This window comes from Ambystoma mexicanum, chromosome 4p, assembly GCF_040938575.1.
Source record: "Ambystoma mexicanum isolate Mex_15411 chromosome 4p, UKY_AmexF1_1, whole genome shotgun sequence".
Classification (NCBI taxonomy): domain Eukaryota; kingdom Metazoa; phylum Chordata; class Amphibia; order Caudata; family Ambystomatidae; genus Ambystoma; species Ambystoma mexicanum.
This window is the reverse complement of record NC_090927.1, coordinates 569,254,400-569,274,061: the sequence shown is the minus strand read 5'-3', so window position 1 is coordinate 569,274,061 and position 19,662 is coordinate 569,254,400. Positions and strand designations below refer to the sequence as shown.

Here is a 19,662-nt window from a genome sequence, read left to right as displayed (position 1 = left end):
CCTTTATACGCTTTATATATTGATTTTAAAGCAGCTTTCGACACCATCCCTAGGGAACGTCTGTGGGCTAAACTTAACGGTCTCGGGTGTCCAGCAGGCATCCTGTATTACCTTAAATTGCTGCACTATAATACGTCAGTTAGACTGAAATTAGACCAAGAGGGACACCTGACTGATAAAGTGCTGCAGAACAGGGGGGTGAAACAGGGCTGTGTGACGGCCCCTTTGGTATATAATCTGTTTGTCCATGACATACCATTGGCCATAACGGCCGTCTCAAATTGCCCACCTAAGATTGGGGAGCTGGTATGCACTGTCCTGGCTTACGCAGATGACTTGGTCATTTTTGATCACACAATCAGTGGCCTACGCAGATCGGCCACTGCTTTGTGGGATTATGCGAATCATAATGGCCTTACTATCAATCTTGATAAGACTAAGGTATTGCGATTTACCAATAAAAGAGTGTCACGCGTAAATCTTATGGTGGGTAAGAACATAATCCCTTACGCCCCACATTATCGGTATATGGGTATTGATTTCGAGCCTAGTGGCGACTATAGCATATGCAAACATTCTCGGAAGACGCGAGCAGCGCAGGTTACATCGCTGGTTGCGAACTTCACTAACAAGCAAGGAGGTTTCACGTTATGGGGCACTCGCCAACTCTATGTGCAGGTTTTTACACCCATGGTGACCTACGGACTGGAGGCCCTGTTCGACCTAGATCTTAGCTGGCTACAAGTAATAGAAGGGAAATTCTGGCGGCGGGTCTTGGGGCTCGCCCCAGGAATTCCAATGGCCATTTTACGCCTAGAGCTGGGAATACCGTCATTGAAAGCTATAGTGATGAAAAAGAGACTAGGGTTTTTTATTAAAATGCGTAGTGGTACAACAAATCCAGTATTGATTGCTGTGGATAAGGAAATATGTAAAAAACAAAATTCCCTCTCACCCGTTGCTATAATGTTAAGCTATCTCGCTGATATAGGATGGACGTATCGCGAAGGGGACTACACCAGGCAAGTTCAGAGAGCCCTTGATAAGCTAATAGATATGTGGGACTGGTTGGAAAATTTTGCCCACCTCAGTGCACTGAAAAGTTATGAATTTGTGAAATTCAGGTTGTACACATATATGAGACCGCAAGATTACCTTAACTTATGCCCTTGCAAAAGACTGCGACGCTTTGTACTCCTATTAAGACTGGACCAACTCCCGACCCTATGGGTCACAGGCCGGAGAGATCAATTGCTGTCGACACTTAGGATTTGCAGATTGTGTAAAATCAATAAAGTTCTTGAGACAGCAAGACATGTCCTGACTCAATGTAGTAGTATGACAAGCATAATACATCACCATATGGGAAAGTATACGCATAACTCTGCAGCAACCTCTAAGGCATTATTTTGGCATCACTGCCTAAATTCCGAAAATATCCATATTCTAACTGCTTTATACAACATCTGGTTGGTCATAGAGGGAAAATTGGGCATTAGGATCTGGATAGGTGGCATTATCTACACTCAGGAGTAGTGATGGGATACACCTTTACTAGAACCCTTTTTTGGGCTATGCGTTACTCTGTAATTGTGAATCCTGTAATTGTGAATTCTAACTCCTAATTGTTTCTTCCAAATATTGTCAGTATTTCGTATCCTGGTGAGTTCTGATGTGATATCCACAGGGCTTGATTTAGGATGATTTAGGTTGTTTTTAGGTCTTAGAATGTATGATTGTGTCTAGGCTAGATTTATTTATTTATTGTTATTAGCATTGCCATCTTATTTAATTGTGTAATCTTAATCTCATTATTGTATTTCTTTTGCCATATATGTGTAAAGTTTATTAATTAAACTGTAACACATTAAATAAATAAATAAATTAAGTCATCTTGTGAACTATGATGTGCAGGGACTGTTGGGGCTGCTCCGTGTGGCGCACAGCTGCTGGCTTTAGGTGGCATCCTCTGCTACAGGTTTTTTAGCATAAGGCCTTGTTTGCCCTCATGCAATGCAGACCAGTGTATTTTCAGCATTTCTGTGTCTTAATAGTCCATGTGCTTCATGGGTAAAGGAAAGGCTAGGATCCAACAATGCTCTCTATGGCCCCTCTGACAATTGCCCTGCAGGCTCTCCCAAGCACAACAGTTTCCATGTAAATGCTGTTAGAGGTTTCAAGGAGGCTCTCTTTCATCTCTCAGGGGGACACATGGGTGATTGCATAGTGTGCAAGGAACCTTCAGGCACTTCAGCCACTTCAGCATGAAGGCCAGTGGAAGAGTGAGTAGGCAGTCTTTCAGGAATACTCCCAAATTCAAGTCTGAGCGGTCTATTGCTCTCAACACATATGCCTTATGCCTACTGGCAACATAAGGAGTTAACAAAATTATTCCAGGTCGGGTGAGTTACGTGGAAGGAAACCCCTTGTTGCAATGCCTTAGGTAAAAACAAAAAGTATTCTTTAGGGATGATTAGAAGGCCCTCAGGTAGTTCGATGCCACCTGGTGCAAGATCCGCTCATAAATAATGAAACACTGCAGGGCTGGGCAAATAAATATGTTACAACTTTCTCACTTTTTTACCAATATGTGCTATGCCCTGCTCCCAACTGACAGATCAGGCCTTTTGCCTCCCATTTAATGAGCAAATAGTGTCTGCTTTCCTCTGCCTATACACACATTTAAATAGTCCTTTGTAATGTGATGGTTAATAATGGAGTGGACTCGAAGTGCAGAGGCCTGTCTGCAAGTTGGAGAATTGGGCAAGCATTACTTAATTTTCCTGAGATATTCAGATGGTTATCCACCTGAAGTCAAATACCCAGTAAAAGAAAACGGAGAAATCAGAGTCCATAAACATGAAGAAAAACTGCAAGCGGAGTGCCTGGGAACTGACCATGCCCGCACAGAGTGTTTCATCAGGTGGGAGCGGATCTTCTACAGGTGGCATCGAACTGCCTCAGGGCCTTCTGATTAGCCTGAAAGAGGAGTACTTATGTTTTTACCAAGGTGTTTTCTTCCCTGCAACTCACCCAACCTGGAATTTTTCCACTTTTTATACCGACAAAGGAGATTTTCAGTGCCTTCTACAGCTCAAATTTTAAGCAGTACTTTTGCAGACATTTTTTAGAGGGAGAAAAATAGAAAACACATGACTTTAATAGTCTGATGGTCCTACTGTTCTGTGCTGCATGTGCATCGATCTGCCTTAGCCCTAATGCCACGTGTGGGTGTTTGACTTTGGACTCAGTTGGGCGTGCGTGCCAAAGAATTTGAAGTGCTTTTTCTTCTTCCCAGGCCTCTGAAATGTTTGTTTTTGGTAGGAATATGTTGTGACTTCTTACTTTTAAGTTTCAGAATATAGTGGTCTACACGGCATTGCATTTTGCAGTGTCTTTACTTATTTGTAATTTGCCTCTTGTGCTCCAGGAATGTCTGAATTAATTCGGCTTTGAATTCTGCCAAAGTATTGATCAGTGAGCCAACGGGAACTACAAAGTAGAATGAGAAATCTGGGAAACAGTCTATATCATAGGTGTGTCAATTTGCAGTAAACTGGTAATTCAACGATGAAAGAAGGTTTTTTTCACATGATGGGGAAACAACCTGATCAGGATAAACAATATGTTTAACAAAACATCAAACTGGTTGTACACCGCTCACTTTCTATTTCAAATATCTCCTTACCTGTCCACAGGTACCCCCCCAACCCGCACCTCCCATTTAAAGGGAGTGTGAAGTTGACCCCCACATATCTGTACACTCATAATTGGCTATCGAGTAAGTGAAATTAGCTCTCACCCCAAGCTATTAAACACTAAAGGGAGTATATGTGGAAACAGGAACTTCGTGGCTATTTATCATTTTTGCTGCATACAGTTGCCAATGTAATTATATCCAAAAACTACACGCCTAGAGCTAAATTGCGATGGAGAGAAGGAAAAAAATGCAGCAGAATGTGGTTCAAAGGGCATTTAATAACCATACTACTTTTTTTCGCCATACGATAGAAAAAGTCAGCAGATTAACATATGACCAAATTGCACATAATATATTCTTTCGGAATGTTTATATGGTCTAAGAACAAATAGAAAAACAATCAAAATCCACTGAACACATGTAGTTCTTCAACAGCCCATAATTTAAAAAAACCCTAACACTGGTGATTTTCATCATATTAAAAGGAACAATCATTGCAAGGATTTTAAAAAAGCAGCATCGTTGGTAAAAACGCTAAAAGTGTTTTTTTTTTTTACAAGTATTCACAGTATTACCATTTTGCAACAGAAAATGTGCATATCACAGGAAAAAAAGGCATTTTACATACTTAGGCTGAATCTTTTAAGTCGACATTGCTTCGTTTGTTCCACAGTGGTACCTGGATTTGAGCAGTCAGTCAAAGCCACTGTGCTTGTTCGGGTTTCCTTTGTAGTCATTTCAGTTGCACCTTTCATACAGGCTGAGCTTTTAAATGAAACCGTATTTTCTACTGAAGTAGCGTTTGCAATTTTACCTGAACAAAGTTGTGTTTTCTTCTCTGTAACAGAAGGCGGAGTAAACATTATTGGCGCCAAAGTGTTTAAAAAGCGGTGCGTTCCTTTGGAGCAAGTGTTCATATTTGTTGTACCGCTGTTAGTCTCAGGAGATGAACATGCAACATTACTTTGGTGACCTTTCTTGGGACTACTGTTGGATTCTGCTTTGCAGCCCACATTTGCAGTGGGATCGTTCTTTTCTGTATTTGTCAAACCAGTCAATGTTGAATTTGACTTTGAACGCCCTTTTAATTTGGATTCTTTCAATGTTGAGCGGGAAACCAAACGGATATGGAGAGTTCTCGATTTTTTTTTACTCTGGTTGCAATTCACTTCCTCGCTTTCTTCGGCTGATCGTCTCCTCTTACTTTTTAAACTGTGTTGTTTCTCGGGTACTATTGGAGGAGGACTTGGTGATTTACGTGACAGCGCACCCAAGGAAAAACGGTTGAGGTGCTTATTTATTTGGGGATTTGGAGCAGAAAAAAAATCCTCATAATTCAATTGTGTGTTTTTAGTATTTGAGACCTTTGACGACTTTGGTGGCGTGATAAAGCCAGTCCAAATGCTCTTTTTGAAATGGCTTGGCGAGGATGTTGATGCTGGTAAAGTTAAACTAGATGAGGATTTCACCTGTCTGGCAAGTTTATCACCACATCTGTTCAGATTTAAAGTATAAGAAGTTTCTGGATTTGTAAAATGTTCCGAAAAAACTTCACAAGCGGACTTGAAAGCACTGCTTATTCTTTTTTCTGGTTTTGTACTGTGGGTCGGACTCTCATAGTTCTTACTATCACTTTTCGGCGCAATCAAGCTAGACGACATGCACTTTTTGAGTACTACCTTGTTTGTAGAGGACTCTGTTGAATGGGTATGATTTAATAGGGGTGTTTCACTTGATGTGAAAAAGCTACCAGTTTTCAGTAAAGGAGTTTCCTTTGATTTTACCGGTGTCAACTGCAGCTGGCAACTGGGAGACATAGGTGAACAATTCTCTATAGGTTCATTCAAAACCACAGATTTCATTTTCAAGTTTTTTGGCTTTCCAAAGAGTTCTTCAAAACTTGAATTCAAAGGTTCGCTGATGGTATCTTCTGCAAAAGGAGAACAATAAGTAGTAAATATACAGGCAAGACTAAGCAATGAAAATGTACTATAGAGATTCCAGAATGCTTGGTCCAAAGGCTGTCTATTGTAACCATAGGAACAACCGTAAACAACGGAATTGAACTAATGTTAACCAATGGAAATATCACCCCCTACCCCGCCAAAGTAGAATGCCAATAAGTGTCATAGGGAACGTTAAAAATCAAAAGAAAATCAGTGCCGACTTCTCCCTAAAAAGATCAGCTCATTTGGATTGCAAGGCCATATTCCCTGTGAATGGGCAGCAAAACTAAACAAATCGGTGGGGCTTATCAGTGAGGTACAGCTTGAGTCCCGTATATGAATTTATTTGAATAACATGGATGTCAATTTCGAAGAGGAATGATTTCGAGTAACATTTACAGATGGCTGAGGCATTCCCACAATGGGATCCTATACAATAGCACAAATATGAGAAGTGGTGAGACAGTTTATGAAGGTGTAAACATGTGGTCATATACCAGGGACAAAATAAACAAAACAAATATTTAAGAAAACAGGTGACTTACAAAGTAACTTTAAGCTAAGGGGCTTCAAACTAAAGAGTACCATTTATATATACAAAAATTACATTTAGCGTCACTGGAGGCGGCGGTGGGGGCAGGTAGAGAGGATGGGAGAGAGGGCAGGAGGAGATTTCACTTTAGCAAGTAAGTGAAGTTTAAGCCGAGCTGTGAAGAGAGCCACAGTTGGGCTGGGTTTGGATGTTATGCACAGTGGCTCCAGTGGACTGGGGCAATTAGGGAGCAACAGCGGATGCGAGAGGGGGTATGTGGCGGTGAGGTTGAGTGCAGCGGAGGATAGGAGGGAACGAGATGGTGAGTAAACTGAGAAACAGGTACTGAGTAGCAAGACTATTGATAGCTTAGTAGATCAGGAGAAGGAACTTCAGAAGAGTTGTGCATGGAGAGCTCTGTAGGTAGAAGTGGGGGAGAATCTGGGTAGGTTGTAGAGAGTATGGGTAACAAACTTTAGGACTTTGTCGAGAGAGAGGAAAGAGTAAATAGGAAGACCAACGAATAGGCTTGAGCAGTAGTAAAATTTGCTGAGCATGAGAGTGGAGATAAGAGTTTTTGTAGAGTGGTTAGTAAGAAAAAGAAAAATTGTTCAAATGTCAAGGAGGGTGCTACGAGCAGCAGAGGCAGTGATGAATTGTTGAGGTTGTAGGTCGCTATGAAAGCGGACCTCAAGTTTGCAACCCATTGGTGAGAGCAAGAAGGTCAAGGGAGAGGGATGGCATTGGAAGCCAGGAGGCAGATGACATAACTTCATTTTTTAAACTTGAGGGTTCACATCTCACACAGATCTAGTCACAAACAGCACAGTGCAGCATTCCAGTAATAGTATACATTCGATAGCCCACCACATAAAATATAGCTTTGCATGTGCACAGAGATGCAATGTAATAAATACAATAGTATCCAACCTTGGGTTCTCCACCAATTCTCCCATTTGCAGCAGCATGCCCCAGCATCTCACTTTAAACAGGATATTCCTTCAGCCTCATGGTGACCTAGGGCCACATAACCCCTGCCTCTTCATCCAGCTGTTGAGTGCCAGGAAACATAGTAACCGGGCCCTTAGATATTGTGTGGCTTACTCACAGTAGCAACCAGTGTAACATACTGAAGATCAGTATCACAAAGCCAAGTCATGTCTGCCAACCACTGCCTAGTTGGGGGATTGAAGGGGACGGGGGTTTAGACCATTTCAACAGAATAAACCTACGTGCCATAATCATACCTGTAGCTAATAACTTTCTATAACTCTTTGGTAGTCCCGGAAGCCAAGCAAGCATGCAGCACAGTATATTGCAAGGACCCTCACTGTCTAAAATCGGCATAAATATAGCCAACACACAAAAAGTCCTTTAGCTTGGGATATGACCATATCATGTGAGGGAAGTCTGCAGACTCCACACAGCATTGCGGGCAACATTTTTAGCGGGGTCAAACAACATAAGGCGCGATGGAGCCAAGTACACCGTGTGTAAGGTCTTGAATTGAAGTCCAGTATTTACAGCCCTACTGTGTGCACTCACGTAGCCCATTGCTTCTCGGAAATGGTAGTCCCTGCATCCACCTACCATTTTGCTGTACATCTCACCACTGACTTTGGGGTGCCCTACACTACTGCCCTATAAATAGAGGAAACCTGGTGTTTCGTGTTGGTCGATTCAAACCCTCCCCCACACGTGGATGGTACAAGCCACGGGGAGAGGTGGGGGGCGAATCTGCACCCATCCTTCACTTTCAAAGACACCAGCAAACCCTGCAAGAAGTAGGGGCAAACCGAACACAGATTGATACGAACATGGGGATACAAAACAGAGACAAGCATCCAATAAATTACAAGTAGAGCTGCGCAACCAAAAAAGAAAGCTACATATCAAAGTGAGTTAAAGAGCACGTTGCTGCCTTCTTTACGTCACGGTTTCATAGCCAATGACTCATCTGGAAGTAGCATAAGCTTTCTTTTTCCTGCCATCCCGAAGCTGTGCTTAAACTCCTGGAAGGGGCGTACAGTGAGGCCGTGGAACATATTCTGAATTACATGGCAACCCTCTTTTTGTCAGTGTGCAAATGTCCCTGGCTCAATCCCCAGGGAGAAGTCTGGGTTGTTGTGCACTGGAGTGAACAAGGCGCATGCCATCTTCTGCTTCTAGTCCATGTACTGGCGCCAACGTAAACTTGTGGTCACCTTAAATCTCTGCTGAGCCTGTATGTGTCAGCTCCCCACCCCATTGGCCTGCAGCAGAGACACCCCTGTACAGGCATAAATATTGTAATGCCGGAATCAAAATATACTTTAAGGACGCATTAGGATTCGGAATGAAGATCTGGAGTAATGCATGAAGAGCAATTACCTGCAACAGCCCCAGTGAATCCCCCAAGTAGGTCATTCAGCGATGCTGGAAAATGCCTGTTGTGGGGTGCATTTAAAGGCCCCAAACAGAATCCCTTTCCCAGGAATAGCAAGATTTTAAAGAATCAAAAACGGCTTGGCCTTTGTTTTTCAAGTCCAATTAAAGAGCCATGTGGAAAGCGGCCAACCTGTCATTACCAATGGATAAGCAGCATTTTAATTTACAAAGGGAGGAGGAATCAAAAAATCCTGTCACATGGAAAATAGGGTTTTTAAACATTGAAAAAAAATGCTTGCACAGGTGTGCATTACAAAAGCATTACAAAAGTGAGAATAAAAATGTCACTGCTCACAGCAAAATGTCAGGAAAACAAAACTATAATGTGCGGGTTGACAAGAAGCAACGCATATTATGTATCACCTGCAAAACCCCAGTGACATTTTGAAAAGCCACTTTGTCTTCATGGAAAATGTCGGCTCAGGGCAGACAGTTTTGCTGGCTGTGGGCAAAACTTCACAAGGACATTGAACACTCCCAGCCTGGATGTCACATCTCCCATCAAATGACCAACCACAATAAAATGTCCTGCTAAAGGTGTCAAAATTCTGTGTTCTCCAGACCTGCTGGTTCTGAAAGCATAGACTTCAAGAAAAGTAACCCTTGGCTGGTGCATGACTAATGTGTGAAAATGGGGGCACCTACTTCAAAGAGCAAGCTAAAAAGAAATTCTGGGTACAGGCTAACCCAGTGAAAACAAATGGCCGGAAGAGTGCCATTTGTCTCACATGAAGATTCACAAATAATTTAAAAAGGACTCATTTATGACTTTTTCTCAGCAACCATAAGGCGGACTGATTTCATTTTTGTACCATTTTTTTATGTAATTTCAAGGCGATTTTGGGGATATAAAATTAATCTACCTGTGACTCTGGAAAGTGTAATGGCCAGATAGACTAGGTTTCTGGCTGATCTTAACATGTTCCAAATGTGGGAGTTGGTGTGCGGGTAGAAAATGAAATTAGGGATATGCTTCATAACTTACATATTCATAACTGTTGTGCTGTTTATGGAACCAGTGGAAATGGGCCACATAGATGTGCTACATGGTATGGATTTGGTGGTTGGCATATATAACTCTCCATGATTAGCTGAATCAGAAAATATGTTTAGTATGGCAATAGTTAGTATTATGAGGTTGTGATAAATAACTAGTTTTTTCCAAAAAGTTGAAAGGAGAACAAAGGGCGATTATAAATGGGAATTGCCATATGTTGTTTCAGACCCCTAAATCAATCCCGACTTGGAGAATGGGTTTGGGAGGAGAGAGAAGGGTAACTGTCCAATTCTAGTGGCAGGGATTATTGCAGGGTACTTCCCCAAGTTTGTAAAATTGGTGGTGTCATTGCTGCTATAAGGGGGACTGCACTAGGACAGAAACAGACAGAAAAGAGGCAGACCACCAGGAAAGCTGCTTAAACTTACCATCCGAAAGCTATAAGAAGACATCAGAGGAGATTGCAGAGTGCATCTGGGTGGAGCGTTCCATTTCTAGGAAGGCCTCAAAGATGACTGGGTCCTATAGTGGAGAACAGGAGGCCATCTATGAGGGTGGAGTGACCAGACCCCTGCCCTATCTTTCCAGAGTGTCCTGAAATGCAGCTGGCTTTCCTGGACCTTAAACAAAGGTTTGCTAATTACTGAGCCCTTGGAAACCAAACAGTGGGGGAGTCTGCTTGCCTTGAATCCTTTCCCTTTATAGTGGGGCGGTGGGGGGGCCAAAACTGTGCAGATCCTTAGTCTATTTAACTAAAAATATTAATTTAATTAATTCCCCATTTGGCAGAACATAGGGTGAATTTTGTAAAAAATCGAAATTAACTAAGCTCACTTCCTAGTGTGTGCTGAAAACTATAACCTATACATTAATTGGGTAATCCCTGTTGTCCAGCTGACCCAGACTTCTTTAAGGAAGAGGGGTGTCTTTGTTCTTAATTCAGTACAACCTTTTTATCCAGCTTCCCCAACATAGGCCTTTCAGTAAGGGGGGTCTGAAATCCAAACTTCCCCAAAGGTATTCCAATTTTTCTGTCTGGCTTCTCAACATAGACCAAAGCAAGGTGGAGTCTGAAAAACAAACCGATAAATCACCCTGCGTTTATTGTAAACCAAAAGTGTGGGCGTAATCATTATCAATCTTGAAATCCTACTGCTAGCCTACAGGAAAATCAAAAAACGCACAACATTACATGATAATTGCCTTTTTTTATTCATAAGTGTAATTTTGTCAAGTGAAATTTGCAGAAAGGAAGAAGTTACTTACCTGTAACTGTTCTCCAGCATGGGTCTGGCATGGATCACATGCTCATGAATATTCCCCGTCGTCAGACTGGGAATCCTCTGCAAAGAAAAAATATGTTTCAGTTTCATTTCTGAACTGTCTTTCTACTAGTAACCAATCTCTGGGCCATACTGCCCCCAGCCAATGACTGCCCTCTACCTAAGCCCCTCCTCCGGCAGCCATCTTCAGATTTGGTAGCACGGAAAGTAGCAGGACCAAAAGAAGAGCCGCAGAGGGGTAGGAGGGAGGATTCGCATGTGAATCCATGCCAGACCCATGCTGGAGAACAACAGTTACAAGTAAGTAACTTGTTCCTTCTCCAACATGGGGTCTGGCATGGATTCACATGCTCATGAATACAATAATACATAGCAGTACACAACCACGGGAGGTGGCAAGGCTCAACATTAAGCATTACATCAACTCAACATTAAGCATCTCTTACCTCCTCACCCGGCCCACCTTCAGGCGAACAGGTTGCACAACACTGCCTGGCCAACTCTTGACTCCTCCCTGGAATCCCGATCGACGCAGTACAATCTCGTGAAGGTGTGCGTTGACCTCCACGTAGCAGCTCTGCATATGTCCAGCAAGGGCACCCCAGATAGGAACGCTGTGGTAGCAGCGATCGCTCAGGTTGAATGGGCTCTCCGACGGCCGGGCAACAGTCAGTTTGCCAACCAGTGAGTGCATGATGCAGCCGGAGAGCCATCTGGAAATGGAAGGCTTCGCAAGGGCCTTCCCTTGGTTCACAGGTCCAAAGTTCACAAACAGCTGTGATGTCTTCCGGAGGGTCTTCGTGCGGTCCATGTAGAACTTTAGCGCTCTAGCCACATCCAGTGAGTGCAAAGTCCTCTCGGCCGGCGACGAAAGCAACGGGAAAACACCAAGGGCAACGGCACCTTGAGCATGAAGGAGGGGTGCGTCCTCAGCACTACCCTCGTCTCGTGGAATGTCAGGTATGGTGGTTTACAGGAGAGAGCCTGGATCTCTCCCACTTGTCATGCGGAGGTGATGGCCACAAGAAACGCTGTCTTCCATGATAGGAACTTCAACGGTGCCGAGTGCAGCGGCTCAAATGGCAGCCCCATGAGCCAGCTCAGCACCACGCTGAGCTCCCACGCCGGGGCCAGAGCCTTCACCGGAGGCAATGACAGGCACAGTCCTTTCATGAACTCCTTAACCAGGCGGTGGGACCATAGCGATGACCGCCCCGGAGTTCTGGTGTAGCGGGAAATCGCAGCTAGATGAATCTTGATGGAGATATGAGCTAACCCCGACTTGGCCAGCGACAGTAGGTACGGCAGCACTTGAGGGGCCATAATCCGCAGAGGGTTAATCTTCTGTGCACAGCACCAGACAGAGAACCTCTTCCATTTGTGTCCATAGCACTTGAGTTGAGGACGCCCTGGCCTTTGCAAGAACCTCCTTGCAGTCTGCAGGGATATCGTACCCTCCAAACTCTAGCGCTGCAGGAGCCAGGCCTGCAAGTTCAATGACCCCAGGTCGTGGTGGAGGAGGATGGCGCCCCCTTCTCTGGCGAGAAGATCCGCGTCCATTAGCAGTTTCATCGGGGGGGAGGGGAGGCCGACATATCCAGAAGATCGGGGAACCAGATCTGCCTCGGCCACATCGGTGCGACAAGAATCATCCTGCACTGGGACCGTCTGAGTTGATTGATGAGTCGCAGCAGCAACAGGAACGCATACAGGAACAGGCCATCCCAGGGGAATGAGAAGACATCGCCCATGCTCCCCGGCTGGGGAAACCTGCTGGCGAACCTCACGCACTTGATGTTTGTCGTAAATAGGTCGATCTGGGGATTGCCCCATCATTGGAATAGGAGATCCACTTGATCCTGCCGCAGTTCCCACTCGTGGCACGAGCGCAGCTCCCTGCTGAGTGAGTCGGCGATGGTGTTCTTTATTCCTGCCAGATGGAAGGGTACCAGAAACATCCCCTGGGCGACAGCCCAGTGCCACAGATCCTGGGCCTCCTTGGATAGTGCTGGGGATCTGGTGCCTCCCAGTTTCCGGATGTAGAACATCGTGGTGGTGTTGTCGGTGAAGATCCTCACCACCTTGCCATTGAGGAACAGAAGTAACGACCTGAGGGCCTAGAACACGGCTCGCAGCTCCAGGACATTGATGTCCAGTGACCTCTCCTCCAGAAGCCAGAGACCTCTTGCGTGGAGCTCTCCGGTGTGCGCTCCCATCCGTCCAAAGAGGCATCCGTCGTCACCATCTCCTGACGTGCCAGGGTCTGGAAGTCCATGCCCGCCGCCAGATGCGCGCGGGTGCCCCACCACCGGATCGCTTGGCGGAAGGTCTCGTTGAGCGAGATCCGGTCTTCAAAGTTGCCCGCCGCTTGCATCCAACAGACGTCGAGGAACTCTTGCGGTGGACGCATCCGCAGCCTGCACAGGCGCACGAGGTAGATGCATGAGGACATCATTCTGAGCAGGGACTTGATGGGTCTCACCCTGGCCGCGTCCATGGTTGACAACCGTTGCACCTTGCACGGAGAAGCCAATCGCACCACTGTGTCGAGCCTGGCTCCCAGGAACAGGGTGACTTGCAACGGTACCAAGTGGGATTTCACAAAGTTGATCGAGAATCCCAGATCTGTGAGCAGTTGGGACAGTTTTTGCTGTGTGCACGACGGCGAGTTCTCTTGTCTTCGCTCGGAAGAGCCAGTCGTCCAGGTAGGGGTAGAAGTGGATCCCCTGCAGGCGCAGCCGTGCCGCCACTGGTGCGAGGCACTTGGTGAACACCCTGGGCGCCGACTTCAGTCCGAAGGGAAGGGCCTTGAACTGATAGCGTCGCCCCTGGACCACGAATCGCAGGAACTTTTGATGTCCTTTTAGAATGGGGATGTGAAAGGCATCCTCCAAGTCCAGTGACGATATGAAGTCGCCTTCCTTCAGCTGTCCCAGCACGTGCTGGAGGGTGACCATCCAGAACTTCTGGGGCTTGATGTACTTGTTTAGACGACGAAGGTCCAGGATGGGTTGCCATCCGCCGGTCTTTTTCCTTACAAGGAAGTAGCGAAAGTATACTCCGGAGCCTCTTTGGGACGAGTTTGATGGCCCCCCCCTTTTTTTTTTTTAGCATCGCTCGTACCTCCAGTAGCAGTTGAGGGATGTGGTTTTCCTTCCTGGCCACAGGTGGAATACGGGGGCACTTCCTTAGAAATTCCAGTGTGTGCCCGCGGGCCAGGGCATCCAGCACCCAATGGTCGGTGAAGATGGACTCCCACACGCTGACGGAACTCGCCAGCCGGCTTCCCACCGGGGTGCTCAGGTGGGGGGCCCGACGCTATGGCCTGTTCAGTCCTGCTTGGCCGCGGCTTTGCCGCCTTGGCCTCCTTGAAGACGACAGCGAGATCCTCATGTCTTGCTGCATCCTTTTTTAGGCCTCCTGCGAAGAGGAGCGGGCCGCCTGGCGGTACGAGGAGCCTCCGCCGAATCCTTTGGAGACACCTTGCTTGCCCCCGGTGTTACGAAAGGATGGCCATCGCTGTTGAAGGACACCTAAGGCCCGAGCAGTCTCTGTCTGCCTTGATGGCCTGCAGTGAATCGTCCACTGTCTTGCCAAACAGGGTGCTCCCGGCAAAGGGCATGTCCAGAACCCTGGTCTGAACGTCCTGGCGGAAATCGGTTGCCTTGAGCCAGCCGTGCCGACGGAGGCAAACGCTGTTGCCAATCTGGCAGAAACCGGTGTCAGCAATGTCCATGGCCACCGTAATGGTAGGATCTCCAGGGCCTCAGCCCTCTTGTCGTCCGGGAGGAAGTCCAGCGATCTTAAACCACAGATCCGTCGTAGCATGCCACAATCGCAAGGGCGTTAGCCGCTTTAATCGTCGCTGCAGACGAGATGATCCGCCGTCCCATGGCGTCCAGTTTCTTCCCCTCGCTGTCTGGCGGGGAAGTCGAAGTAGAAGCAGTCGCCCCCTGCCGCTTTCTTCTTGGCCCCCGCCGAGACAACCGAATCCGGGGACGGCTGAACCCTAAAAGGTACATGGGGGTGGAATCCGGGACCCGGTACTTCTTCTCATACCGGTCACTTAGCAGGAGCCGTGGGCAGGTTCTTCAGGAGCGTCAGCCCCTCGTCCCAGATGTCGTCCAGTAATGGAACAGAGAGGACCATCTTCCTCTTGGAAGAAGACGCCGTTGGTAGAGGAATCCTTCCTTCCTTCCGCTCTTCGGGGCAGAGCTGGAAAAGCTTGGATGGCCTGGCGATCATGGCGTGGAAGGAGCCAATTTCGTCGGGCGGGGAGGCCCAAGAGGTTGGTGAAGGAAGGTCCATCCCGTCACCACCGTCGTCGTCATCATCATCATCCGTCCCCATAGTCGCTGTTCCCGTCTCATCCCTCGGAACAGGGGAAGGAGATGAAGGGTCCGTTGGGGGTAAGGACAACCTTGTCCTTATCTCCGTAGACAAGGCCTGACTCGCCATCAAGATCGCTCCCGAGTTGTCTTGCGGCGTCGTCTGCGACGGAAGCGACGGTGGAGGATCCTCCGTCCCCTCCACAGCGCGCGGTTCCCCGTCGGCACCGCCGTCGCTTTCCTCATCCGCCTCGTCGGGATCCCTCCCGTAGGACCGGACCTCATCGAACTTCTTGTTCAGGATCTTTGTGACGCCAGCCAGCTCCTCTTCAGAGGTGGAATCTGTGTCCGTAATGGCCACCGGGCCCTCCCCCTCTTTTTCCGCCCAGGGTGTCACGGGGGTCTTATCGATGGGCTGAAAAGATGATTCCCTCTGGGGTGGCAGGGAAACTCTAGGCCCCGAGGTAGTAACCACTCGGGTAGCCTCCGCCAGGGCCGCCACGACTCCCTCGATAGAGGCCTTAACCGGGTGAATCAGGGCCTTCGCGACCTTGGGCGTGCCCGAGGCCTTAACCTTGGGGGGAGAGTCACCGCCTCGCTCCCCCTCGGTTGTCTGTCGGGATCGACCGGGGCTTCTCCCGAAGCTTACCCGGGTTCTCCGACTTTCCTCTTCCCCAAGCCACAGCGTTGGCTCGTGATTGATGGCGGTGATAATGCGCCCTGCCTGGCAGCCGAGGTGCCCGACTGATCGGCGCTCCCGGTGCCCGTAGACTTGCGGTGCTTTGCCTTCGCCGGGGGGGCCCCCAAAGTTCTTAAAAGACCGTTCGGACTACCTCTTCTCACCTGCTGCTGGGCTCTTCCCTTCCAGACAGTTGATGAGGCGGGTACAACGATCCTTCATAGTCCGTTGAGACATGTTCTTGCAAAACGCACAGTCCTTCTCCACGTGCGTTTTGTCTTCGTGAAGGCAGTAGAGGCATTGAGAATGCTCATCCTCCTTGAAGACATTTTGTAATCCACATCCAGGGCAGCTCCTGAAAAGCTTGGATCTGGGCGTCGTGTTTCCTTTATCCTGGGCCATGTCCACACGGGGTAGGCCTCAAAAATCCTCCGTAATCCTCCAAGAAGCGAAACTCGACAAAAACTTTGCCCTTGAGGGGCGTAGAAATTCCAAAATGGGTCCCCGTTGATCAGAAGTAGAATCGGTGGAGCTTGAGGCTCGAATGACAGAAAAATGAGATTAAACACTTTGGAAAAAAATAAATAAATAAATCGCAAAAAACAGTAAAAGTTCGAGAGCTATAGCACGAGGACTCCCAACACTTGAACGTGCGGTAAAAATCTGAAGATGGCTGCCGGAGGAGGGGCTTAGGTAGAGGGCAGTCATTGGCTGGGGGCAGTATGACCCAGAGACCAGTGATTGGTTACTAGTAGAAAGACAGTTCAGAAACGAAACTGAAACTGATTTTTTCTTTACCGAGGATTCCCAGCCTGATGATGGGGAATATTCATGAGCATGTGAATCCATGCCAGACCCTATGCTGGAGAAGTGAAGAATTGTGTTCTTTTCAACTCACTTGTGATTTATTTATGCTGAGAGAAGTGGATTGTGTTGTGCCACGGATAAAGTGGTGTTTGACATTTTCGTGCTAATTTCTATTACTTTTAATTTGAATAAATACCAATATATTTGCCGTACGCCGGCCTAGTTCTTGGCTCATTGTTAGCTCAGGGGAGAGGGATCCAATGGGCATGATATGCGTTTGAGATAGGGCTAAAGAAAAGAATATTTTAAACAGTTTGTTGTGTAACCACTTGAGTGGGGAGGGAAAGAACTGAGTGTTGAGGGTAGCTTCTCAATCTGTTACAAATTGGGGGCTTGTCCGGGATTTAGCTTCCTATTCCTGACCCATGACAAGTACATTGTGACAGTCTATTCATTTTGATGCAATTGCATTAAGGTGGAGGGAAAGTCATCTTTGTTTTGTTAAAGTGCCTCTAGGACTTGACCCCTGAGTTCCAGGGAGGTGTACAGGAAAAATTAAGACTGTAAGAATGTATTTGTTTGAGGAAATCAAGCAGGAACAGTGATTTTGCTCCTGCATAAAGTTTTATTAAAGTGCAAAAAGCCAATTGTGAAAATGACTACTGTACACATTGGTGAAGCCAGGGAGCATCTCCTTGCTATATTATTTCTTAACGGAGAAAGGGTTGAAGACGATGCAGGAAGCTAGCAAACCAAAATTGGGCACAAGGTTACCTCAGTAAGCAATATTTGGCTTGAAGCAGGAATATTGCACAAAGCACGAGACATTTTATATGACCACAGCTGCTCGTGATGAACAAATACAAATGGCTCAGCTAACTGCTCAGTTATATTTGCATTTGCTGTTAGTGGAAGCGCGTTCACAAAATAGTGTGGCTAGTAGGATGAATCAGGCTGGAGCCTTGCCACAGGCCCATCATCGTGTTAAACTCAAAGATGAACTGGAAACACTAACAAGAGAGTGCAGAGAGTGAAACAGCTCTGTGCACTGAAAAATGAAAATAAAGAGTGTTCTGAGAACACTGCAACACAAGCTAAATGACCAGGCTGCTCATCATTTTGCATGACATTATGGACTTTCAATTGCAAATAAAGCAGTTAAAAAATGGAAACCGTCAATTATCAAAGGGGTCGATTCCCAAAATACCTTTCATCAGATACATAAGCAGGTAAGTGTACCCTGAACAAAGGACACAGCTGGCTCACGAAAACACACCTTGAATCAGGATAACAGGGTCCTATTACAGAGCATAGAATTGTTGGAAATGGAGGTAGAAAAGGAACAGTCATGTTCTCAGGAACTGACCACAATTAGAGAAGAAAGGAATGAGCTTGTAGACCAAGTGAGGCAAATCGAAGCAAAACCATCGGAGGCAGCAAAATGTACGGTTGAACAAGAGAAAGATTCTTCTCCTGATGGAAAAGCGCCTTGAATATGCACGCAGCAAACAAGGCTCACAGAGGGAAAATGAATCACTTCAGCACAAGGTGCAGCAAACAAAGGATTGCTTGGTAGCTCAGAGCAGTGTGCATGAGATTAAACAGGCCTTAGTGTCATAATTAAAAAGCCAGCTCTCCGACTACGAACAGCAAGTAAAGAGAAAGGTTTGAGAGCCTCACCAAGGAGATCGAAAATTATAAACAGGACCCGAGGCACCCTGACCAATCAGGATATGGGACAATGAGACAAGGCCCACTGATCAAGGTGAGGCGCTCTTCTCAAAAGGGGCATCATGCCAGTCTTTTAGAAACACTTGTCCACAAATGAGAACCAACCTTATGCATGCCACCTATCAAAGCCAAACTGAACTGATCAAGAAGGCCAATTCCTGTCTGATATTGATCAGTATTTATCTCTACCACACAGAAGGGAAAGTGGCCGGACCAGTGTATCCTGGGAAGTAAGGAATACAGTAAGTACTTCAGACCATGAAAAGTCTTATGAGGAGAAAGTCAGGGAGTTAGATTGACTGAAGATGCGATTACAAAAGAGACCACCTTGCCTGCTTTACTGAAGGAGAAAAGCCAGACCCTCAGCCTAGGAAGGGCATTCTGAAAGTCTCTGTGTATTCAGGAGAAGCAGGGGATTCGCCAGACCCCCTGGTAGGAGGGATGAGGAAACTAGGTTCTATCCTGGGCCTGAAAAGAACTCCAGGGAGAGTGACCCTGAGAGTTCACTTTGGTTGAGGCGAGAGGAGTCCAGACCCTGTGGCTGTGGGAGATATTCCCAAGAGATAGGGAGTGCCTAGAAGACAGGTAAGGGTGTACCGGTAGCAGTTCTGAGTCAGAAGGTGAATGGACTCCAGTGCATAGGAAGAAAAAGAAAGCGAAGCAGGCAAAGGGTTTTGTCCAAGACCCAAAAAACTAATCAAGGCGATAAAGAGCTTCCTTACCCATAACCCAAGAATGACAAGTATTCGGTATGGGAGCACCTGGAACTTTATGACCAGATGATGGCATCATTCCGAATCAGGAATGATGCGAATTGTATAGCATTTGCTAAATGGACGTTCTCACCCGAGTACTCTTTGCGGGACTGAAGGACCAGGATCATCATGAATTGTCCACTTATAAAGCGGTCATATTGAAAAAAGATTCCACCCATAGGAACCCACAAGAGGCCCGTAAGACTGCATATAACATGCAGTGTGAGGGAAGATCAGGCACATGGGGAGTTTGTGCAAGAGTTAAAGCGGGCATTTGCTTAGACTTCCTGGCGGGTGAACACCAATAGTATAGCATTCCTAACTACATATTCCCATGCTCTCCACAAATAACTAAAGTTCACGAGCATAGGACCCTGGATTGGGTGACTGAACAGGCCACCAGGATTTATGAGGTCCAAAAGCCTGCAGAGAGTAAAACCCCAAACCATCTAACACCCCTGCTGCAGCAAAGGTGTC

General features: G+C 46.6%; 1 protein-coding gene across 1 annotated transcript in view; it reads right to left on the bottom strand.

The window, feature by feature from the left end:
- MCPH1 (microcephalin 1) overlaps positions 1 to 19,662 on the bottom strand; it is a 2,120,508-nt gene that overhangs the window by 1,805,313 nt on the left and 295,533 nt on the right. The window contains exon 8 of the mRNA XM_069606102.1: positions 4,329 to 5,630. Within this exon, the coding sequence (XP_069462203.1) occupies positions 4,329 to 5,630 (1,302 nt within the window). The remainder of the gene's footprint in view (positions 1 to 4,328; positions 5,631 to 19,662) is intronic.